A 25,463-nucleotide genomic window follows, 5' to 3' on the forward strand; every position below is an offset into this window, starting at 1 on the left:
ATATACTACTAATAATAATAAAAATTTATAGATGATCAGTATTCTGCACATAGCAAGTGCTTAACAAATACCAGTGATTGATTGATGTTATTATCAAAGGAAAGTATATGCTTGAAGCCAGGTTGGACTGGGGCTCATCAGTAAGCTCTTTCTTTGACCCTGAAATGTGGCTTTTTGATAAATGGGAGTCTGAGAAAAATGGATGATTTTTTCAGCTCAAATTTTTAGGACTCTCATGGTGATGACGATGATGTCTTACAACAAGAATTACACATAAGCCTTGACTACACCCACATCAAGGACCTCCTTAGAAATGCAAACTGTCAGGGCTTCATTTCCAAAGCCTTGTAATGGATGAAACTACTCTTCTACGGGACCCTTTTTGAAGGCCACCAAAATTAGGGGCAGATAGTGAATGATGTTCTAGATCGAATGATGCTCTAGATTGAACATCAACATAAATGTCTCCATGTAAAGACAAGGCCAGTGGGAATGCCGAAGATACTCCACAAAGTTGATTGCTTTTGGGTGCCAAATTCACTCCAGAGAGTCAGGTTAGTGAAGACTGGAACCCAGGAAGTTGATCTCAATCAAGAGATAATTATAGTCATAACAACAATAATGATGATATTTAAGTTCTTACTATGTGCTGGGCACTATACTAAGCACTGGGGTGGATACGAGCAAATCAAACTGGACACAGTCCCGGTCCCATGTGGGGATCACAGTCTCAATCCCCATTTTACAGATGAGGTAATTGAGGCACAGAGAAATGAAGTAACTTGCCCAGGGTCATACAGCAGACAGGTGGAGGAGACAGAATTAGAATCCATGACCTCTGACTCACAGGCCCGTGCATTATAAGGATTTGTCATTACTTACCCCAAATCCCCTTGAAGGATTTTATTTTGAGGCTGTACACATTGAAAAATAAATAACCAGACCGAGAGGCTTGGGAGATTGACCCCTCTCAGATTTAGAATGAATTGGGCTTTGCTCACATACTCTTCAAATCTCCCAAAGGACCTTAATTATTGTCACTGCTGAACTTGCAGATCAGGTTTCTTTTTGTCCCTGTTTTGAGCAGAGGTATCCCAGTAGCTCTCAAGTCTTGTCGTAGTATTCATTAGCTCTGCTGAAGAAACAATCATTTACATTCAAATATCTTGCTTGGTAGTTGGATTGGTTGAAGAATACACATTGATCTCCCTGTCTTTCTCAATTTGACATTTGTAATAATAGAAAAGCTCTACTGACTAGACTGATAAAGGGTCACGTGTCACAAATGGCCAAATCCACTGACAAAGGGAGAAGAAAAACTTTGACTTGGTAATTGTTAAGTATTTACAATGTTCTAGGCACTGTACTGGGAACTGGGGTAGGTACAAGATAATCAGGTTGGATACTGTCCATGTCCCACATGAGGTTCACAGATTTAATTCTTATTTTACAGATGAAGTAACTGAGGCACAGAGAAGTTAAGTGACTTGCCCAAGATCACACAGCAGACAACTGGTAAAGCTGGGATTAGAATGCCGGTCTTCTGATTCCCAGGCCCATACTCTTTCCAGTGGGCCATGTCGCTTCTCCAAACCAAGGACTCAACTCCATATACCATTTCCCTCTAGAAATCACTCCTGGTGCCACGTATCTCAGTATAATTACATATTCCGGACTTTTAACTCTTTCCTTAGGCCCCCTGTTCCTCTCCCTCCCCCATCTCTCACCCCCAATGATCTGGCCACCTACTTCATCAAAAAAATCAACACAATCAGGTCTGAACTCCCCAAAGTCACCCCTCCGCCTCTCCCCTCCCCCCCACCAACCCTCTCCCCTACTTTTCCATCCTTCCCTGCAGTATCCTCAGAGGAGATCTCCTCCTTCCTCGCAAGTGCCACCCCCTCCACCTGTGCCTCGGACCCCATTCCCTCTCACCTTATTAAAAACATTGCCCCTGCCCTCCTCCCTTCCTTGACCTTTATTTTTAACCACTCAATCTCCAATGACTCTTTCCCCTCTTCCTTCAAACATGCCCACGTCTCCCCCATCCTAAAAAAACCCGCTCTTGACCCCACTTCCCCTTCCAGTTATCGCCCTATCTCCCTACTACCCTTCCTTTCCAAAATCCTAGAACGAGTCGTCTACAATCGATGCTTAGAATTCCTTAACTCCCATTATCTCCTGGACCCCCTCCAATCTGGCTTCCGTCCCCTCCACTCTACCGAGACTGCTCTCTCTAAGGTCACCCATGACCTCCTTCTTGCCAAATCCAATGGCTCCTACTCCATTCCAATCCTCCTTGAGCTCTCTGCTGCCTTTGACACTGTTGACCATCCCCTCCTCCTCCATACCTTATCTCACCTTGGCTTCACGGACTCCATCCTCTCCTCGTTCTCCTCTTATCTCTCTGGCCGATCATTCTCGGTCTAATGCACAGGCGCCTCCTCCCCCTCCCATCCTTTAACTGTTGGAGTTCCTCAAGGGTCAGTTCTTGGCCCTCTCTGTTCTCCATTTACACTCACTCCCTTGGTGAACTCATTAGCTCTCACGGCTTTGACTACCATCTCTATGCAGATGACACACAGATCTACATCTCCGCCCTGTCCTCTCCCCCTCCCTTCAGGCTCGCATCTCCTCCTGCCTCCAGGATGTCTCCACCTGGATGTCGGCCCGCCACCTAAAACTCAACATGAGCAAGACTGAGCTCCTCATCTTCCCTCCCAAGCCCGGTCCTCTCCCAGACTTCCCTTTCACCGTGGATGGCACGACCATCCTTCCCGTCTCTCAGGCCCGCAATCTCGGTGTCATCCTTGACTCGTCTCTCTCGTTCACCCCACACATCCTATCCATTACCAAGACCTGCCGGTTTCACCTTTACAATATCGCCAAGATCCGCCCTTTCCTCTCCACCCAAACGGCTACCTTACTGCTACAGGCTCTCGTTATATCCCGGCTAGACTACTGTGTCAGCCTTCTCTCTGATTTCCCTTCCTCCTCTCTCACCCCGCTCCAGTCTAGTCTTCACTCCGCTGCCCGGCTCATCTTCCTGCAGAAACGATCTGGGCAGGTCACTCCCTTTCTTAAACAACTCCAGTGGTTGCCTATCAACCTCCACTCCAAACAAAAACTCCTCACTCTAGGCTTCAAGGCTCTCCATCACCTTGCCCCTTCCTAACTCTCCTCTCTTCTCTCTTTCTACTGCCCACCCCGCATGCTCCGCTCCTCTGCTGCCCACCTCCTCACCATCCCTCGGTCTTGCCTATCCTGCCGTCGACCCCTGGGCCACGTCCTCCCGCTGTCCTGGAATGCCCTCCCTCCTCACCTCCGCCAAACTAATTCTCTTCCCCTCTTCAAAACCCTACTTAAAACTCACCTCCTCCAAGAGGCCTTCCAGACTGAGCTCCCCTTCTCCCTCTACTCCCTCTACCGCCCCCCCTTCACCTCTCCGCAGCTTAACCCTCTTTTCCCCCCATTTCCCTCTGCTCCTCCCCCTCTCCCTTCCCATCCCCTCAGCACTGTACTCGTCTGCTCAACTGTATATATTTTCATTACCCTATTCATTTTGTTAATGAAATGCATATCGCCTTAATTCTATTTATTTTCCATTGTTTTCAAGATGTTCTTCCCCTTGACTCTATTTATTGCCATTGTTCTTGTTTGTCTGTCTCCCCCGATTAGACTGTAAGCCTGTCAAATGGCAGGGACTGTCTCTATCTGTTGCCGACTTGTTTATTCCAAGCGCTTATTACAGTGCTCTGCACATAGTAAGTGCTCAATAAATACTATTAAATGAATGAATGAATAAATCAAGGGTGATCCTTAAAGCCAGTTCTTTGTGAGTATATTATTGGAGGTTTCTGTGCCCAGCATTGTGATTTGAAATGGCTATTGTATCACTCTATTTCTTTCACCGACGAGATGATTACTATAATGTGGTCAAGTAAATCATCACTGGTATAGAGGTGGAATTTTAGGACTAGCCTTTAGGATACAAAAAAAGAGTGCAGTCAGGGTTGGCAGGAAGGAGACAGGAGGCAGGATTTACATTCTTGAGCAGAGTGAGTATTACTGTGCCATGAGAGATAAATTAGCTCTAATTTACCCTCATGGGTAGACAAAAGCAGACAGGAGGAGAGTAGGGGCGAGTGTTGACCAATGATGCTTGATTGCCAAATGATCCATTGGGTTTGAGTTCTGGCATAGTTTCTAACACTAAGCTAGTATCTGCTTAGATCTGCCCATTTCTTCCTACGATCAATAGGGAATAGTAAAAAATCCAGCATTCTTGATCCATAGAACATAAAGTCAAACTATGCTCTTCTCCCCCGTTTTTTTGACTCTGAACTGTTCAGAGCCGATATTGCTTCCAAAATTTACATCCAATGTATGCTTCTCTGGCAAACACAGTGTTTCTTTCTAGAATGGAATAGAAAAGACTTTAATCTGGAAAATGCAGCTCAACTATGTTTTGGTGATATACTCATGGGACAGGAATTCCTGGAAGTCTTTTTTGATATTCCCCTCCAATACTAGAAAAGGTAGAGATGTTAATCCAAACTTCTTTTAACCCCCCCAAACAATGCTTTGATCACACCAGTCCTCTCCAGTGACCCCCACTGGACTCAAGGAATAAAATGCGGATGGGTCACAAAGGGTAACGAGTCAATAATCCAGTCAGCTCTACCCATGACTGGATTATTGACTCGTTATCCTTTGTAACCCATCCGCATTTTATTCCTTGAGTCCAGTGGTTGGCAACATTCTGACTGCTGTAATACCGCTTACCAAACCCAGGAACCAATACATTCCCTTTCCTTTGTCAACAGCAGTTCCTCATCCAACTGTGTGCTTCTGATATTATTGGCCTTGATCCAAACTCCTTTTCTGCTGCATTCATATAGGATGGGTTGGCTTTATTTTCTGGACAAGAAAGATGCTCTTTTTCTACATTTTTTTTTTTTCATTGTTTATATGAATGGACCCTTGTGGACAATAATTATGTATGTGTTTGCTTTTCAAGAGCTTCACCTGTTGTCCCTTTTCCCACCTACTTAGACTGTGAGCCCCATGTGGAAAAGGGACTGTATCCAATCTGATTATCTTGTATCTAACTCAGAGATTAGTATAGTGCTTGTCACACAGTAAATAGTTAATAAAAATTATCATTATTATTACTGCTATTATTTGCATTGTCCATCTTTATGCAACTGCAACTACAAATTTTGCAATTTGCAAAGTTAACAAGTTTACAGTAAAGAGCTATTGCTCATAATTACTAGCCATGTAATAATTATTATGTTATTTGTTCAATGCTTACTATGTACCAGGCACTGTACTAATTAAGCTTTTCTCTGATACTATGCAGTTGAACTTCATTCCTGGGTGTTTGTAAAGGCAGAGTTACTGGCATAGTGAAATTTGGATGTCTAGTTCAGTGAGAGGGACCATAAATCATCACACATTCTATGTCAGGCTGGAAGGAGAGAGGACAAAGAGAGAGGAGAACAGAGACCAATCCAAGACAGAAGCAAGTAAATAGACCAAGGGCAGCCTATGTAGCATGATTAATTTTGCCTCCACATGGGACAGGGGCTGTGTCTAACCCCATTCCCTTGTATCCACCCCAGTGCTAGATACAGAGTAAGCCCTTAACAAATGCCATAGTTATTATTATTATGATTAGGTCTACATTCCAAAAATGATCTCATTTGTAGCATTCTCCCCTAAACTTACAGCTGATCTGATATTTGTCCTTGCAGACTTGTAAAGGATGGGCAAATCCAAAGCTGGTTCAAGATATTAGCACTAGCACAGGACATACATTTCAATCAGGAGAAGGTTCAGGAACTAAAGTTTGAAATGTATGAGGTTCATTTTAAAACCAATCAATCATCAATGAATAGTGCTTATTGAACTGCACTGTAATGAACACTTGGAAGCTATATTATCTTGTATCTCTCCCAAATCTTGGCACAGAGAGAGTACAATAATAAATACTATCATTATTATTTAAATGTTGGAGGAATTTGCCAGTTGCTTAATGAGTTACAAATGTTCATTTTTTAAAAATCAACCCCTGCCTATTTCCCTGCACACTGATCCATTTCCTTCTCACCTTTTTGAAGACTTTAAATTGGAGAGTAAGGTTTATGGCACTGTTTCAGTTTTTAGGCTACCATAACTCACATTCAGTAAAAGAGAGATGGAAGGTGAAAGCAGCAGTTTTCATTAAAGAAAATGACTCTGACACCACATAAATGGAGTTTCTAAATACATCACAAAGTTCTAAACGGACAATCTTTAGACCCCCAAATATAGACTTATTAAAAGCCAAGAAAGCAGGGAAACTGATTTTCTCATCATTTACGTCTTATTACATGGGGGCAGGCCTATCATTTTCTTTGTCTCCAAATATACTCAGTTTTGCATGGATACTGATTAAAATTAAAGAGGTTGAATGCATCTATATGGCAGTGATCACCAGGGCCCATGTAAGGATGAAAATCAGTTTTGGCATTGGGGTGTGTGTTTCCTTTTGGGTTATTGCAGCCTTTCTCCAGTTCAAATTGTATTTAGGCACTACCAGGGCAAAAGCAAACACAGGGATTCCTGCAGGAAACACATTCCTAGAATCACCAAATTCCAAAGAAAGAGGTTAATCCCTCCCCAACGTATTCCCCATTGTTGTCTTGAGAAAGCAATTATTTTTTCTGCTATTTAGTGGTGATCTAAATGGGGAGATTGATTTTTCAGTGAATTGTTTTTTGGGTTGCATTTCACAAAAGGATTTAAAATATGTAGGTGTCCTTTATCCCTTCTGATTTTTATTTTAAAAACCTCAGTGTTTTGAATACTATTAAAAATTGCTTTGGGCTGAGAGTCTAAGGTACAGGACACAGCAGACTTTTATGGCTAAGTTATAAACTGGGAAAAATGTGGCTTTATAATGGAAATGCTGACCAACTGTAGCAGGCCCCGCTCTCATATCTCAAATCTGATTTGAGATTTTCAATAATGCTTTTCCCAGGTAGTCTTTGGGGTCCTACGAGGCACAACATAATGGTTTTTACACTTGATCTGTATTTGATGGGAATGTAGGGAGTGCTTCTCTGGACATCTCAAGGTCCCTGTAAATTACCTCAAGGATTAGAGCAGTAACAAGATGGTTTGCTTTCAGAATCCATGCCTGGACCAGAACTGTCAAATCAATCACTACCTTTCCAACGTATGTAGGGGTGAACTGGTATTTTGCACGGCCTACTGAAAAGAGCATAGACCTCAGAATCAGAGGATCTGTGTTCTCATCCTGGCGTTGGCAGTTGACTGCTGTGTGACCCCAGGCAAAGCCTCAACTTCTCTGTGCCTCGATTTCTTCATCCATAAAATGGGGATTCAATACCTGATCTTCCTTCCACTTAGACTGTGAGCCCCATGTGGGACAGGGACTGTGTCCAACCTGATTATCTGGATTTTACCCCAGTTACTAAATGCCTAACAAATACCACAATTATTTCCAGAAGTCCTGACACGTGATGGGCACTATGTGACTCCATCACCTGCTGCCCTCTTTTGCTGCTCCCAGTTCCTGCTCCCAACATTCCCTGCACACCAAGTTTCATGAGGACTTAAGCCACTGCTGAACTTTAACTGGGCCTTTTTCTCTATGGGATATTCACACATCTCCTCCCAGTCCCTGCAGTCCTCATTCATTTTCCCTTGTCTGTGGTTTTGCTAAATAGTAGGTAGGCACAGTGGAATCTCGTTCATCCATTCATGCGTGTCACTAATTAGATGACGAGGCATTTGGCTACCTTAAGAGAGTCATAGTTACTCCCAGAGAAGCAGCATGGCTCAGTGGAAAGAGCCTGGGCTTGGGAGTCAGAGGTCATGGATTCGAATTCCAGCTCTGCCACTTGTCAGCTGTGTGACTATGGGCAAGTCACTTAACTTCTCTGTGCCTCAGTTACCTCATCTGTAAAATGGGGATTGACTGTGAGCCTCTCGTGGGACAACCTGATTACCCTGTATCTACCCCAGTGCTTAGAACAGTGCTCTGCACATAGTAAGTGCTTAACAAATACCAACATTATTATTATTATTAATATTATTTATCCCGGGGCACCTGGTGGGCTCACAGCCTGGACCTTCCCGCTGCCTTCCTGGGATTCTGTGCCAGCTGTCACCTCCACGTCACCAAGGAATCTCCACCCTGACCTGCCTTCTCCCACTCTGGCAGGATTGAGAAAGCCAGCCACAGTCTGGGACCACCTCCACAAAATCTTGGGAAAACTGTGACAGCTGCTGCAGAAGCAGTCACAGTGTCTGTGATCTCGATTGTTCACTACAAGCCAGGAAGAATTGGAAATTCTGCCTCTCCACTCAGAGAATCCTAGTGATCTTTGTTTCTGTCTTTATGTTGTCCTAGAGTTTTGTTCATCTCTCCTCATAGACCTGTCACCAGTCCCTTCTCCCTGTTTCTATTTTTAGATTGTGAGGGACAGGGACTGTGTCTAATGTCAGCTGTGTAGTCTTTCCCAGGGCATTGTACAGTTCTCTGCACACAGTATATGCTTAATAAATACTATTACTACTATTACAACTAAAATATAATAACAATAGTAATAATAATAACAATTATATTATTTAAGTGCTTACTATGTAAGGACTGCATTAAGTGTAAGCCTAGTGTGGACAGGGATTGTCTCTCTTTATTGCTGAATTGCACTTTCTAAGCGCTTAGTACGATGCTTTGCACACAGTAAATGCTCAGTAAATACAGTTGAATATGATTAAATGAATGAATGCTGAGGTATTTATAAGATAATCAGGTCCCATATGGAGCTCATATTATATGCAGGAGGGAGAACACAGCTACTATTACCACTAATAGTATTATAGAGAAGCAGCGTGGCTCAGTGGAAAGAGCCTGGGTTTGGGAGTCAGAGGTCATGGGTTCTAATCTGACCTCTGCCACTTGACAGCTGTGTGACTTTGGACAAGTCACTTAACTTCTCTGTGTCTCAGTTACCTCATCTGTAAAATGGGGATTAAAACTGTGAGCCCCACGTGGGACAACCTGATCACCTTGTATCCCCCAGCGCTTAGGACAGTGCTTTGCACATAGTAAGCACTTAACAAATACCACCATTTATTTTTTTATTTTATTTAAGTACTACTACTATTACTACTACTAATAATACCAGTATTAATAATAATTGTGGTATTTGCTAAGCACTTACTATGTGCCAAGCCCTATGCTAAGCACTAGGGCAGATACAAGACAAACAGGTCCTTAATGGGACCCACAGACTGAGTAGGAGGGAGAATGGATATTCAATCTCCAACTCTGCAGATGAGAGGACGGAGACACAGAGAAGACAAATGACTTATCCAAGATCACACAGCTACTACTACTGCTATTACACTTTTAGTACTACAACTATTACTGCTATGAAGTGCTTACTATATGTCAAGTGCTGTTCTAGGTTCTGGGGAAGGTTCAAGATAATGAGGTCAGACATAGTCCCTGTCCCACGCAGGGCTCAGAAAATAAAGTAGGAAGGAGAACAGGTATTGAATACCCATTTGACAGTTGAGGTAACTGAAGCAGAGAGAAGTAAGTGATTTACCACATATCACAAGCAGGCACACGGCAGAGCTGCGATTAGAACCCAGGTCCTCTGACTCCCATGTCCTTGCAATTTCCACTAGGCCATGTTAATCCTAGAAGTTAATAGTAGTACTACTTCTGCTGCTACTATTACTATTACTAAAAGAACTACTACAATTAACATAACTACTAGTGTCACTACTATGTGACAGTTGTCAAATGAACTATCATTCCCCAATAGGTCAATGGCAGCAGAGGGGACAGAAGAGGGTGAGGGATCCTGATGGAGGTAACACTCCCAAATATCACAACCAGAAATTCTTCCCTAAAATTAAGCCCCTCAAAGTCCACTCTCACAGATCTAACTCCAGTTCTTCAATAACTGGCCTAGGCTTTCTACCGTCAGAGGAAAATTGCCAGGTAGGGTGAGGTGGTCCTTGGAAGAGGAGGGGAAGGGAAGTGTGTGAGATGCAGCTTCGCCCACAGTAGGAGTTCAATAAACACTACTGATTTATTGGCTGCTTGATCGACTGATTAATTGAAAGCAGCACCTATGAACCAAACGCAACAACAAATATCAGGCTATGGTTACCATTAATAACTACATCTCAAACAGTACTTATAGCAACCAGTAGGCACTCAATAAATACCACTGATCGACTGATTGATAGCAACACAGCGTCTCTGGGTGGAACATGGGAGAAGAATGGATGACAGCAGGGTCCCTAAGCCGCTACTGTATGGGGAATTGAAAGTGTGCAACCAAACACAGGGAGGACACAGTATGAAGAGTAGAGAAAGAGGTAAACACAACCTCAAGCAATGCAACATGGAAATGAGCTGTTTGAGAGACTATTGCAGCAGACAAACCAGGCTGATGGTAGCAGTTGAGAGAGAGGTTGCTCTCCTTGAACAAAGGCTTTGAGAAGATCAAGAAAAGGGGGTGTTGATAATACATTGCTCTTTTAAAGAAGCAGTGAGGTCTAGTGGGAAAAGCATAGGGCTGGGAGTCTGCTGATTGACTTTGGCCAAGATACAACTTTCAGGGCTTCAGTTTCCTCATTTGTAAAATGGGGGATAGATTCATGAAGCGTTCTATATTTTAATTTATATTGATGCTATTGATGCCTGTCTACTTGCTTTGTTTTGTTGTCTGTCTCACCCCTTCTAGACTGTGAGCTCGTTGTTGGGTAGGGATCGTCTCTATTTGCTGCCGAATTGTATTTTCCAAGCACTTAGTACAGTGCTTTGCACATAATAAGTGCTCAGTAATGAGCAATGTCTGTTGAATGAATGAATATCTGTTTTCCCTTCTCATTAGAGTGAGGGCCATGTGGGACAGGGACTGTGCCCAATCTGATTATTCCATTTCAACTCCAGCACTTAGTACATTGAATATCACACAGTAAACACTTAAAAAAGGTCACAATTATTGCAACTGTTGTTCAACTTCATTTCACAACATGGATAACACTTCATCAGGCAGAATCTGCACCTTTGATTCATGGGCACACGGGCACACACACACACACACACACACACACTTCTAACAGAGCAACCTCATTAGCACGAGGGATGCTAACATACTTGCTCAAAGGTTTAATTATCAGAGCCCCTCATCCTGGTCTTTGCTGGTGTAAATTATTGGGAGTGGTTGATATAGCTTTATAATTATGCAATTAGCCTTGTCAGGGTATGGGACTCTGGGAATTGAGATATCTCAAAGCTTAAAATGTGGACAATTGATAGATGACTGCCATTAAACTCATCTTTTGTTCACTCAGTAATGGCCGAGTCCTGGAGGAGCGGACTAGGGCTCAGGAAATGAGAAAGAGCTGGAACTGCAACTACCGTTTCTCCTTTCTGCACCTCCCACTCAGCCTACCCACCTCACATGGCTACAAAATTAATGAAAAGCAACTTTCAATGGGATCATTCTAATCACTCAAATCCTGAAGATGATGGAAGGGAGACTTTGATTACAGCATGGTTAAATTTCTATCCCTTGAGCTCCTTTCATGAGATCCCCAGGAATTTGCAGGCATTTTGTCTATTCCTGTAAAGGTTGCATTAATACATTTGTACATATGATTTGAAGAGACTATGTATGCAGTTTCTCCTTAGAGAAAGGAAAGCAGAATTGTGGATCTGGCTCATCCTTCCTGACAAACCTAAATCTCTGCTTTTATATACATTTGCAAACATTTTTCCAGGATAAGTGAGACAGCATGAAGCAGATTCAAATTAGGAGTGATTCATATGAAAAAAGTTGTAAAAAACCATCTACAAAATTATTTCCTTCTCTTTAATGGCCTGGCACAGTGCCAAGCTGCTTATGCTTTGCATTTCTTTTTTCATTATTACTTTTTATTACTACTAAGTGGAGAGTTGCTAGAGGGTCAGAGAAGTACACATAAGAGTATTTTAGCTAATGTGGCATAAGCCTTGATGTTCTCAGAAAAAGTGCTAAGCATCCTTAGAGCCAAAACTGGTTCCCCTCTAGATTGCAAATTCGTTGTGGGCAGGGAATGTGTCTGTTTATTGTTAATATTATACTCTCCCAAGTGCTTAGTTCAGTTATCTGCACTAAGCAAGCACTCAATAAATACGATTGAAAGAATAAATGAATGCACTGGTTCTTCATTCTGGGAAGTAGAGTGAAGAGACTTGCAACTGCTGTGTCCAAATTTAAATATGTTTGGGCAGACAATATAAAATGAATCATGCTGTCCAGTGCCTTAGAGCCAAAAGAGATGAAACAATGATCTCATTACACTGTGAAACTCATGTGGGTAGGGGACTTAATTATCTTGTATCTTCCTTAATGCTTGGTGCATAGTAAAATAAAAAAATGGTATTTATTAAGCACTTACTATATGCCAAGCACTGGACTAAGTGCTGTGGTGGATATAAGCAAATCAGGTTGGACATTAGTCCTTGTCCCACATGGGGCTCACAGTCTTATTCCCATTTTATTGAGGAGGTAACTGAGGCACAGAGAAGTGAAGTGACTTGCCCAAGGCCACACAGCAGACAAGTAGCAGGGCTAGGATTAGAATCCATGACCTTCTGACTGTCAGGCCCATGCTCTATCCACTATGTAAGTGCTTAACAATTACCATTAAAAAAAAAATCACTGCAGTTGCCAAGTTCTCAAAGAAATGTTAGCATTCTCTACTGGGCTGTGTGAAATGGGAAGCCTCCTGAATACATGAGTGGGTCCTCAAAAGGTTCCTAATTTCAATCAATCAGTGGTATTTTTTGAGGTCTTACTGTATGAAAAGAACTGTTCTAAGTGCTTGGGAGAGTGCAATGCAACAGAGTTGTTAAACATGTTCCCTGGTCACTAGGAGGAATAATAAACTTCTAAACCTTTGGTAATTCTGGCAGTTGTAAAAAGCTCCTGAAAGCAGGACACTTGAAAACTAACCTCATATCATTCAGTACTTCAATTTATAACCACAGCAGGCTTATTCACAATAAATTTGGATGTAAGCAACACCATTGGAACTCAGCTTCTGGGTCTGTCTTTGAAATCTTGGTCAAAGGACTCTGCCCCTTTTCTCTTAATTTGTGAAATGAGGATGCTAATATCAAACCAGCAACTTGGGCCTTATGAGGCAATAGTAATAAACATGACTGTGAGCACTTTACTAATAGGAAGTCTTAAATGGAAGGAATTCCCTTTTCTGGCAAAAAATTGCTTTAAAAAAGCACCTAAAATATTAAATCAATCTAACAGAGACTTAACTCTTCATTTCCCAGATCTGCCTAGTGGCCATGAAAGCTTTAGGGTCTCTATCACCTTCGCCAAATTAGTTTCCCAGCATGGCAAACCAGACCACAGGCAAAGGGTAGGAAATTATAGAATGCATTTTGTGGCTGCAGGTAAGAAAATGAAAGACCTCTTTCCCTATGGGAGAAATCCTCATATTTCATGCAAGCCCCAGGAAATAATTAGGGCTTCTCTGTAATTCTGGAACTGCAGGGCCTGTAGAAACTATCTTAATAAGCTTAATTATCCTCTGCCCATGCAATTCAACCTATTCTCTCCCCTATATATTATCTCCCTTTGAAGTCCCAGACAATGAAGGGCAAATCATGTGCTTTGGACCAGTATGAGAGGTCACAGTATCACTATAGATTTGAGTGGAATGGGGAAACACCTCCTGAGAAAGGGCCAGGAAGATACTTAAATTTCCTTACTAAAGGTCAAATTAAAAACCAATACTACATGCGCAGCATGAAGAGGCAAAGTCATCCAACAGGTAGTTCACTGGGTATTTGCTGGAAATCAACATTAGTCATTTTTAATCACCAGCCTAGTCTTGGCCTCTAGGCTTGTATGCTTTTAGACCAGAAAGACGGTTAGCCGGAGATGGCTGGGTGGACAGATAATCAATCAATCATATTTATTGAGTGCTACTCTGTGCAGATAACTGCATTAAGCACTTGGGTTGGAACAATATAACAATTCAACAGAGTTGGTAGACATGTTCCCTGCCCACAATGAGCTATACACATCTGCATCACAACCTCACCATTTTTGGTTTTTAGGCATACTCAATCAGTAATGTGCTTTCAGCATTTACCCTATGAAGAACATTGCATTAAGTTCTTGGAAAAGTACTATAGAGTTAGTAGACATGATCTCTGCCTTCAAAGAGTTAACCATCTAGCAGGGATTCAGTTGTACATTCAAATATTTATGTGCATCAGCTGGACATCCCTTAAGGGCAAGGTTCATGTCTTTTGCTTTTGGGTACTTTCCCAAGCATTCTTAAAATTCCTTTACTTATTGATTGATCAATTAATAATCTGGAATGAGGACTTCAATCAATTAAAAATATGAGACTGACATTCCAGGAAGGTAGAGTTAGAAGGAAGGTGTTTTGTAAAGAGGAGCATCATAATAAAAACTCACTGGAAGAGGCAACTCACTAAGGGCAAAATCTTCATCAAAACCACACCCAGTTAAGGTCTGAGGGTCTGGAGGCTGGGCAATGGTGATGAGCTGAATTCAGCTGGGCTGTCTGGCTGGTCTGTGAAGCTTCCAGGGTAACCCCAGTCTTGCCCTGCTCCAGCTGGGCTCTAAGCCAAATTCAGGACCAATGTGCTTTTAGGAAGAGTAAAGGACATGGGTGATCTACAGAAACTGAAAACTAACCCAGGAAGCTGGAGCAGGGAAGATTCCATCCTGTATTCCCTAGCAAAAAGGTGTTTGGAAGTCAGGATTCATTTAATAATTACAACAGCAATCATAATTTCTATTGGGATTGAACTGCCTCTCCCCACATGACTCCCACTTGGGTCCTTCAGAATTCCTTCTCTATACCAGCAGATGTCGCCCATCCAAGAGCAGCGAAAGGCAGGCCCATATTGTGAGCTCATCTCTAGACTGTGAACTCATGGTGTGCTGGGAATGTGTCTACTTACTGTTTTACTATACTTTCCCAAACGCTTAGTAAAGTGCTTTGCACACAATAAGCCTTCAATAAATACAACTGAATGAATGAAAGAGTAGAAACTGTGGTGAGAAAGGAAGCTAATTGCCTTCTGCTCTCTCAGCAACCTTCCAGGCCTTTAGGTCCCCTATGCTGTCCAAAGATCATGGACTGGTTTCAGTACTCAGGTCAAAGAAATAATTCATCTTCCCCAGTTCCATAAATTCATGAGGCAAGGACTGAGCAATTCAAATTTGGCAGTATTTAGCCCTGCCTGTGGGCCAGGATTTTCTGGCTGCCCTAAGCCAGTGTGAGAGAGCCCTCTGCAGTCTATTTTGGCAAAGGCAAGCAGAGAAATTCCCAATTCCCTCTCAGGGCAGACAACCAGTATAGGTAGTTGTGTCAAAAGGGGCTTCATTTTGCTGGAAAAAAAAATCTACTAATGGGAAGGTGAAATGAGATATCTGTATAGAGAAGTAGCAAGCCTGGAGTCAGAAGAACTTGGGTTCTAACCCTGGCTCCACCACTTGTTTGTTGTGTGACCTTTGGCAAGTCACTTCACTTCCCTGTGCCTCAGTTACCTCACCTATAAAATGAGGATGAAAACTGTGAGCCCCATATGGGACACGGACTGTATCCAACCTGTAATTCATTTATCTTAATGTCTATTTCCCCCTCTAGACTGTAAGCTTATTGTGGACAGGGAATGTGTCTGTTTATTGTTATACTGTACTCTCCCAAGCACTTAGTACAGTGCACTGCACACAGTAAGTGCTGTTCAATAAATAAGATTGAATGAATCTAATTATCTTGTTCCTACCTCAGTACTTAGTATAGTGTCTGGCACATAGAAAGACTTTAACAGATACCATAAAAAAAAGAGAGGCCTTTTCTGAAAGAAAACATGATTAGATTTACAAGTTTCAAGAGGCCAAGTCGAAGGTGGAGTTGTCTACTTCAAAGCCTAGAAAAGGCTATAGTCATTTTGGAAGAGGATGTGGACAATGGAATTGCCACAGAACTGCCAAAAGTAGTTTGGGAGTTGGTGATGAGAATGCCTTATTCAGTGTCCAAAACTTTGATGCAATCAACAGTTTGTTTAGCTTTCTCATCTGCTCTCAGCTTGACCACAATGTTAGCTCAGCTCCCCGAGTGAGGGAGTGGAGGGGTGTGTGAGGTGGAGGGGTATCGGAGGGGAGGGGCAGGGTGTTGTGTGTGTGTTGGGGATGGGGGAGGGAAAGGAGTTTGAGATTGAGGAGGGGGAATTGAGTATGAGACAGGGAGATATCCGCTAAGGGGTAGTTCTGATGGAAACTTGAGATTGCATAGGAAGAGATTCGAAACCTCTAACCCAGGGATCTAATCAAAGAACTCAGTCCTTCTGTGTTGCACCTTCTCATTCTGTCACCAACCAGATGGAACTTATTGCTTTACTCCTGGGAAAGCGCGAGCCCATTGTCTTCAGTTTTCCTTGGAATTACACATAAAAACTGGTGAGGAAAGGTGAAATATTTTTAGGAACAGGGGCAATAGGAATTGGTATTTGCATTTCTAAAGAGAATTCTTCAATCAATCCATCGATGATGTGTATTGCACGTTTACTGTGTTCAGAGAATACAATTCAATGGACTAGGTAGACATAATTCTTGTCTTCAAGGAGCTTAAAGTCTCATGATGAAGACAGACACTGAAATAAATTACAAACAGGGGAAGTGGCAGAGTGCTATGGGGCTGGGAGGGTGGCTGAGGGGTTACAGACCCAAGTGAAGAGGTGACTCAGAGGGAGGGTTAATTAGGCAGGGAAATGAGGGATCAATCAGGGAAGACCTATTGGAGGAGATATGATTTTAGTAGGGGTTTGAAGATGGCAGGAGTGGTGCTTTGTTAGATATGACAGGAGAGGGAATTCCAGGATGGAGGGAGGATGTGGACAATGTGGACAAGGGGTCAGTCATGAGAATGACAAAAATCCAGGTACAGTAAGTAGGTTGGCATTGAGGAGCAAAGTATATGGGCTGAGTTGTAGTAGGAGATTAGCAAGGTTTACGTAGAAGCAGGAGAGCTGGTTGAGTGCCTGAGAGCTACTGGCAAATATAAGTTTTCTTTGAAAGTGGATTCAAGATGATAAACCTAGTCCTCCAATTTTGCCACAGAGCACTGATAGTGGACCATTTAACTGGGAATAGATGACAGTTCCCTCAATCATTTATCTTTTCTTCAAATAAAAATGAAATTATTTTCTGTTGCACCTCACTCAGTCCACCCAAGTCATCCTTTCCTCATCCCTGAAAGCTGCCTCTTCAACTGAGCAGTCATATCCAAGGGCATGGATTTTATCTTCTAACTCTATTGTTCTTTATTGTAGCCTCAGGATGGCTAATGGCCACAGTACGGCTTTAAGTGTGCTGGGGACTCCAAATCAGGAGGAATCTTAAATTCTGCTCCTCCAGCCAAAGCTCCCTACTAACATTTGTTTTTATTTTGTGTATTATATATCAGACCTTGTCTCTTGTTATTTTACTGCTTTGTGGCTCCTGATGAGTTTCTAAAGTTCTTCTCCTCACCTTTATTCATAGATCCCGAATCCCTCAAGGGACAGATTCTGTTACTAATTCCTCCTTGAATACTCTTTCCTAGCTCTTAGTACAGTGCTTTGCACGGTTCCAAGACAGATTGGTGCACTTTGAGCTTCAACACATTAATTGGGCAAAATCCTTTTTATTATTATGGCATTTGCTAAGCACTCAACGTGTGTCAAGCACTGTTCTAAGACACCCCAGTAAATGAGAGGTTTATTTCAGCTTCTGATTGTTTTCATAGTTTAAATTACAAAGTTGCCTGATCTTGCTAACAGGGGGCAGTGCCAGGTAAGAGGGTAGAGGGACTTTTCTCTGGAACAGTGAGGATAGAGTCTATGGTGGCCGGTCCCCTGCCAGGGATGCATGTGGATTGCGAGGGTGCAGAGCAGACCGGACAGAGCGTGTGACCGACTGTGACCTCTTTGTCAGAATTGACCCCTGCGTGGGCCACTGCAGCTGCCTCAGAAGGAGGGAAGGAGCAGGACTAAAAACCCAAGCCATGCTGCACTGGCTTCTTGGGGTGCAGAGCCAGAAAGGGGAAATGGAGAAGTCTCTGAGGGAGGGGTGGGAGCCGGGGCTCTCCTGGTCAAGCATGGAGAATTACTGTTGCTGCCTCCCCTACTGCCACTCCAATGTCACATTTCCATCACAGCTGTCCCCAACAGGGAAGAGGCGGAGGAAATTCCAGAGTGGCTTTGTCCCAGCTCCTCTGTGGGATCATGCCCATCCATGTCATTCCATTTAGTACTCCCCAGCCCTCTGTGTCTGCCTTCCCTCCAGGGGACAGAGAGGAGGTGGAAGGGACTTCTGGAAGGGGCTGAGTGGGGACATGGAGGTCACTCCAGCAGGGTGGGAACAAATGGAGTCTCTGGTATCTGGGTGGAGGGTGGGCACCACACCAGTGTCAGAATGCATCATCAGATGACTGTCAGATGTCAATCATAGGGGATGCAATGCCAGTTGGTCATAATTCAACCCCTTCTATTAGGGATTGGTAGATCTGTTAGGGTGTCAGACGTAGTTGTAACCCTAACAAATGCCTCTTATGCAAATCACACCCCCATTGCATACCCCTCTGCATTTAATAATAATGTTGGTATTTGTTAAGCGCTTACTATGTGTAGACCACTGTTCTAAGCGCTGGGGTAGATACAGGATAATCAGGTTATCCCATGTGAGGCTCACAGTTAATCCCAATTTTACAGATGAGGTAACAGGCCCAGAGAAGTGAAGTGACTTGCCCACAGTCACACAGCTGACAAGTGGCAGATCTGGGATTCGAACCCATGAACTCTGACTCCCAAGCCCGGGCTCTTTCCACTGAGCCATGCTGCTTCTCTTATAGTAAGTCCTTGATAAATATTATCACTATTACTACTACTAGTCAGTCATTTGTATTTACTGAGTGCTTACTGTGTGCAGAGCACTGAACTAAGCACTTGGGGGAGTACAATAAAACAATACACAGAAAAAGTCCCTTCCCACAACAAACTTAGAATACTATTGCATTACTACTACTCTCAAATGCTTAATAAAGTGCTCCATACAAGTAAGTGCTCAATAAATACCATTGATTGATAGGTGTGCCAGATGGAGAATGATTCTGAAATTACTTCTCAAGAGGAAAGTGCGATGTAAAATGAATCCACCCACAATCTTAGGCATAGAGAGATTAATTCCCCACAATGACCTACAAAATGAGCCCACCTTTCCTCTTCCTTTGAAATAAAGTAAAGTAGTGTCACTTATCCGATTTAGCTAGAGGATTATTTTAACAAGTGATCTATCTCTGCTAAACCACACACACTAAACCAGGCAAATGCCTTTTATGTTTTTTCACTGTATGAAACAGTGTGTGTGTGTGTGTGTGTGTGTGTGTGTGTGTGTGCCTATGGGAGATATCCTGAAATTAGTGATGTTGTTTGATGGAAAAGCAAGGAATTATGTAGTAGTTCAGTGTGGCTAAGCATTTGTAATTCTCACTGAAACAATGTGATCTCTTAGATTCTGGAAACAGAATTGATCATCTAGGGAATTTAAGATCTTGAAGCATTTCTTCATTCTATTTAGTGCAAAGTTTAGGTGTTAATCTGTGTTTAGAAAAGCAGAGATGTGGAAAAGAAGACAGAAGAATCCTACCAATATCTTCTATTTCCCAAATGCATATTTAGTACAATGCTAAAATACTTATTGAAATTTATTTTTTAAATTATTAAAAAATCAGGTGTTTTGGGATCCTTAATCCCATAACTTCATTATTTAGTACAAGTGATTTAATACAAGCTCTTTTCCAAGACACAACTATAGAGCTTTGGAAGGTTCTACTTTCCTACCAGAATGCAATGTATTCATAAGTAGACTCTAAAATTGCACTCGATTTTGAAAACTTAAAATGGATCTAATTTTTTAAAGCATGCAATTGTGTTTGTTTAGCATTAAATTTCAAGGTGGTTAGCATTCTTTTTGAAATAATTCCCCTGCCTCTAAATAGTCCAGTAGATAATTAAGTGTTTTAGCATTAAGGTTACTTCAAAACTGTCGAGTTCCATTTTGTCACAGTCATGGAGGTTGTATTAGCATATTTTGAATTTTATAGTATCTGTGCCAATTGACAGTTCCAACCTTATGAATCAGGAAAAATGCCTCAAGAAAAGTACATAGATTGCCCTTGCTCGGTATCAGTCAATCCATAGCATTTTTTTAATTCAATTTTTTGTGGTATTTGTTAAGTTCTTACTATGTGTCAAGAACTGTTCTAAGCACTGGGGTAGATACAAGTAAATAAGGTCAGACACATACGATTCACAGCCTAAATAGGAGGGAGAACAGGTTTTTGAATCCCCATTTTACTATTAAGGAAACTCAGGCAAGGAGATGTGAAGTGCCTTGCCCAAAGTCATACAACATGCAACTGGCAGAGCAAGGATTAGAACCCAGGTCCTCTGAATTCCAGGCCCATGTTTTGTCCACTAAACCATGAGGCTTACTCTATGTCAAGCATTCTACTAAGTGCTTGGGACAGAAAATAAACTTAGCCAAAATGTTCCTTGCCTTCAAAGACCTTACAATCTAGCTGGGAAGATAGACACTAAAATAAATTACTGGTAAGAGAAACAACAGAGTTTAAAGATGCATACATAAGAGTACCCTAGGGCATAGGTGATTCAGAAGCACTGAAGTGGCAGGGGATGGTGGGGAAATTGAGAGGTAATCAGGGAAAACTTCTTGAAGGAGATGGGATTTTAGCTGGGTTGAGTAGTGATCATTTGGCTAAGAAGTGGGAGAGAGTTCCAGGTAGGTGGGAGAGCATGAGCAAGAGGTCAGTGGTAAGAGAGAAGAGCACAAGGCACAGTGAGTAGGTTGCTTGAGAGAGGGGAAATCATAATAATAAAAAGAAGAGGAGGAAAGAGAAAGGTATTTGTTAAGCACATATTATGTGCCAAACACTGTACTGGAGAAGCTCGGTGGAAAGAGCACAGGCTAGGGAGTCAGAGGCCATGGGTTCTAATCCAGGCTCAGTCATTTGTCTGCCATGTGACCTGGGGCAAGTCACTCAACTTCTTTGTGCCTCAGTTACCTCATCTGTGAAATGGGGTTTAAGACTGTGAGCCCCACATGAGACAACCTGATTACCTTGTCTCTACCCCAGTGCTTAGAACAGTGCCCAGGACATAGTAAATACCTAACAAATACAATTATTATTATTATTATTACTAAGTGTCAGATATAAAGAGGAAGGCCATTCCAGATCACAGGCAGGAAATGGGAGAGAGATCGGAGGCAAGATAGGCAAGTTGGAAGTACAAGGTTGACATTAGAGGAGTGAAGCATGTGGTCTGGGTTGTATTAGGAGAGCAGCAAAGTGAGGGAAGAGAGGGCAAGGTGATTGAATAGTTTAAAGTCAATGGTAAGGAGTTTCTGTTAGATGCTGTGGTGAGGACTGGGGAAACATGGATTTAATATTTTTGTAGAAAAATGACCCAGGCATCAGAGTGAAGTATGGAGTGGGGAGAGATGGGAAGCAGGGAAGTCAACAAGGAGCTGTTAAAGTAATAAGTGTGGGTAGGGTAAGCAGCATTTTGGATGGAGAGGAAAGGGCTGATTTTAATGATGTTGTAGATGTAGAACTGACAGGATTTAATGACAGATTTAATTTGGGGGTTAAATGAGAGAGATGAGTCGAGGATAACACCTTGTAGACTAATAACCCAAACTCCTGAAATTATTGGTTTCTAAATTCATATATTAGTAAAAATTGGTCCAAAATCCCATAAGTGAAACAGAAAAGTTGTCATAGCATTTACCTCTGCTTCTCACTGGGACTGTCCAAAAACTCAGATGCCAAGAAGTATCTGGACTAAAAATCTCATGCAGTTTTTTTCCAAATCAGTGAGACAGGGATTAGAGATGAAGAATAGGGCAGAGGCATTCGAGGGAGCGGGGAAAGTCCACAAATGGCCACTTTCAAGGCCAAAGAAGAGAAACACCTTAGGATCTCTTTCTGAACTCCCATGGGGATTATAGAATTAAGCGTGTCACAAGAAGGCATTTCTGCAGCCAAACTAATGCCCTTCAAGAATGCAAATGTTGAGTATGAGCATAGACTGTTTTTCTTATTGGAATACACATTTCCCCTCTCCAAGTAGTATACTCCTTGTGATGGCAAATGTCCACCGCCTTTTGAACTTCAAATTTATGCTTTAGAAAGTGTGAACTGCTCAACAATGGCAGCAGTGAAAGGATAAAATCCAACATTCTGATTGCAAAGAGGAAGAAAAAAACACACCATTAGCTAGATTAAAGTTTTCAGTCACCACTTGTGGTGAATTAAATCTCAAAGGCCATCCTCAAATAGAAAACAGATCCAATGGGGAATTAATGTGAGATTCTTCAAATACAAGTACATCATGCAGTTTGTTTCCGCTTTCTAATTAAAGGGGATTCTGACACTTTGTATGTATGGAAACAAGACATTTCTATTACGATTTCAAGTGTTAAGAGCCTACCTTAGCAATCTGGACACACCAGTTTAGTAGAAGTTGGGAACCAATGTTATCCTTATGTTCATGAACATAATCCAGCAGACATCCATGAGGCATAAGCTGAGTGACCAGCTGGATGGTTGGGCTCAGGGAAACTCCCAGTAATCTCACCAAGTGTGGGTGGTCCATAGTTGCCATTATCAGAGCTTCCTGAAGGAAGAATGCAAAGAATATCAGTCGGCCACTCAGTCACACAACATTTCCCTGGAAAAGTTATATGTCTCTCATCCCAAAACATTTGTAAACTTCCAGTTGCCACCTCTTACCTACAGTGGTCGCAGGATAACCATCCATTTGATGTTCTCTAATAGATTGTATTTCACTGTACAAAAGAACATTTTCTTAGACCATAACAATACTACCTTATGTCAGAAAACAGAGCAGACAAAATCATTTCCTGGAAATGGTACCTCTTATGGACGAATTGCTTTTCTCAAAGAATTGGTGACAGGACTATTTTTAGAAGTATATTTTTTGAAATTCCTTTGGGTTTTCTATTGAGAAGTTGAAAAAAAAACAAGGTACAATGTCAGCTCCCATTTTGAGAAACAATATACAAACTTTTCAATTTGAAAAACATTTTCAAAAGTGGATTTGTCTGTTGCATTCGGGAAAACCAAGTTAAACCACTTTCAGGGTAAATTCCCAGATTAACTAACACAAGTCTAGGGTCTCTGAGGTTTGAGGTTTGTTAAAATCCACAGTTTGTGCACATTTTTTACACAAACCTTTTCTCAAATCTTGGCCTTGCAACAGATGTGGGTATAAAATCCACTTAAGAACACAATAATACCATCTCAGTGTGGCTTCATTGACAAGTTTCTTCCATTTTCTACACCTCTGGAGAGCAAAGAAATGATTTTCTGTTCAAAGCTTTAGGTAATAAAAATGTGAAGAGAAAAAAAAATATTTAGGATGAAACATGAAGAGCTGTATCTATTGTAAATTTGAATTAGCATGACCCAGTGGAAAAAACATAAGATAGAAGTCAGGAGACCTAGCTTCTAAGCCCAACTCTGATACTGGCCTGCTCTGTGACCTTTAGAAAATCACTTTCCCTCTCTGTGCATCTGTTCAGTAGAATTGTGATGTTTCCTGATCTCCCCTTTGCTTAGATTTTGAGCCCCATGTGGGACAGGAATGGTTTCCTGATCTGACTGTCTTGCCTCTATCCCAGGGCCTAGCACAGTGATTGACCCTTAAGCACCTGATAAATATCATAATCAAAAATTGATTACAGGCAAGATGTGATTACTTACTGTACCATTATCTGATAAAGTGGCACAGCTTGTAACTGGGTTTTATTAGGCCTCTCCGTGGGGAGCCATGGGTTTCTCTTCACCAACCTCACCAAACTCCTTATGTGGGGCAGGGTGTAGAAAGTGCATGCCTCCTTCTATAATTTGTTTTTAAATTTAACTTGTGGGATACGGAGAGAGGGAGAGATAAGCCCTGAAGGCCTGTTTCTTTTCAGAAATTTTCCTCTCAAGGAGAATAGTCAAGAATGTATTTTAAATTTAGAAACATACTTCAGAATGTCATTCCCTTCTTCCCTCCTGATTTCACTACGCTAGTGAATAAAGCAAAGTAAATCTCCATTCCCTGCACTCCCATTTGCCATGGATCCTGCCCCACAGAAGGGCCAATGCCAGCATTCTTCTGATGGTTTTTCACATGTTAGAGGTGACATGGGTGCCCAGAGGAATGTTAAGCCACTTTCTCCCTATCTTGAAAACTTAAGGCATGTCATTATTGGTTTGGCCCAGTGGACCATCCTGCCTAATATTCTGATTCCAACAGTGACACTAAGGAGTCCTTGAAGAAGAGTAACATTGATACTCATGATTGGGGTGATTCCTATTAAACATCCCTATATTGATTCTCCAATATGCCTTCAAAGATTCCATCTAAACCCTACTTAATCTAAATTGTACATTTTCAATGGTATTTGTTAAATGCTTACTATATGCCAGGCCTTTAACTAAGTGCTGGGGTAGATACGAGTTAAACAGGATGGGACATAGTCCATTTCCCACATGGGGTTCACAGACCTAATCCTCTTTTTACAGATTATGTAACTGAGGCACAGACAAGTTAAGTGACTTGTTCAAGGTCACGCAGTAGACAAGTGGAGAAGTTGGGATTAGAACCCATATCCTTCTGACTTCTAGGCCCATGGCTCTATCCAATAGGCCATGCTACTTCTCTACTTCTAATACCTCCTACTATTTCCCTCTAAAACTCATTTATGAATCTGTCCATGAATTCATCCAAAGCCATCATAAGCAGCCATCGTTGCTACCAATGATGAAAGTGTGAACTTCTGTCTTAAGCTACCCCTTCCAAACATTAATGGGTACTCCCTAATCCTGTGAACAAACATTTGAATTTTCCTAACCACTCTTTTCACTGCTCTGTAGACTTCAAAAATAGTCCTAGAGAAAAATCTGCACAGTGGTTCAAATCTCTCTAAATCCAGGTGTGCTCTAGAAAGCAGGTCAGAGGTGCACATATAATAAACTCATGATGTGGGAAGGTGGCTAGCAGGCCTGTCCACTGAGCCCATTAGCATCACCCAGTGCCCTGGTTCTGGGAAAAGCTTGAGTCTTGTGGGGTGGTTTTGGGGTGGGCGGTTTTTGGTATTTGTAATGTGCTTACTATGTGTCAGGCACTGTTCTAAGTGCTAGGGTGAGTATGAGTTAATCAGGTTGGACAAAGTCCCTGTCCCACATAGGGTCCAGAGACTTAATTCCCATTTTACAGATGAGGGAACTGAAACACAGAGAGG

The 25,463-nt window shown here is 42.0% G+C and overlaps 1 protein-coding gene across 5 annotated transcripts in view; it reads right to left on the reverse strand.

The window, feature by feature from the left end:
* ERBB4 (erb-b2 receptor tyrosine kinase 4) overlaps positions 1–25,463 on the reverse strand; it is a 1,160,668-nt gene that overhangs the window by 155,133 nt on the left and 980,072 nt on the right. For all 5 annotated transcript variants that reach the window (XM_029069455.2, XM_029069453.2, XM_029069454.2 and 2 more), the window contains one exon: positions 22,640–22,825. In XM_029069455.2, coding sequence (XP_028925288.1) covers positions 22,640–22,825 — 186 coding nt within the window. The remainder of the gene's footprint in view (positions 1–22,639; positions 22,826–25,463) is intronic.

This window comes from Ornithorhynchus anatinus, chromosome 7, assembly GCF_004115215.2.
Source record: "Ornithorhynchus anatinus isolate Pmale09 chromosome 7, mOrnAna1.pri.v4, whole genome shotgun sequence".
Lineage (NCBI taxonomy): Eukaryota > Metazoa > Chordata > Mammalia > Monotremata > Ornithorhynchidae > Ornithorhynchus > Ornithorhynchus anatinus.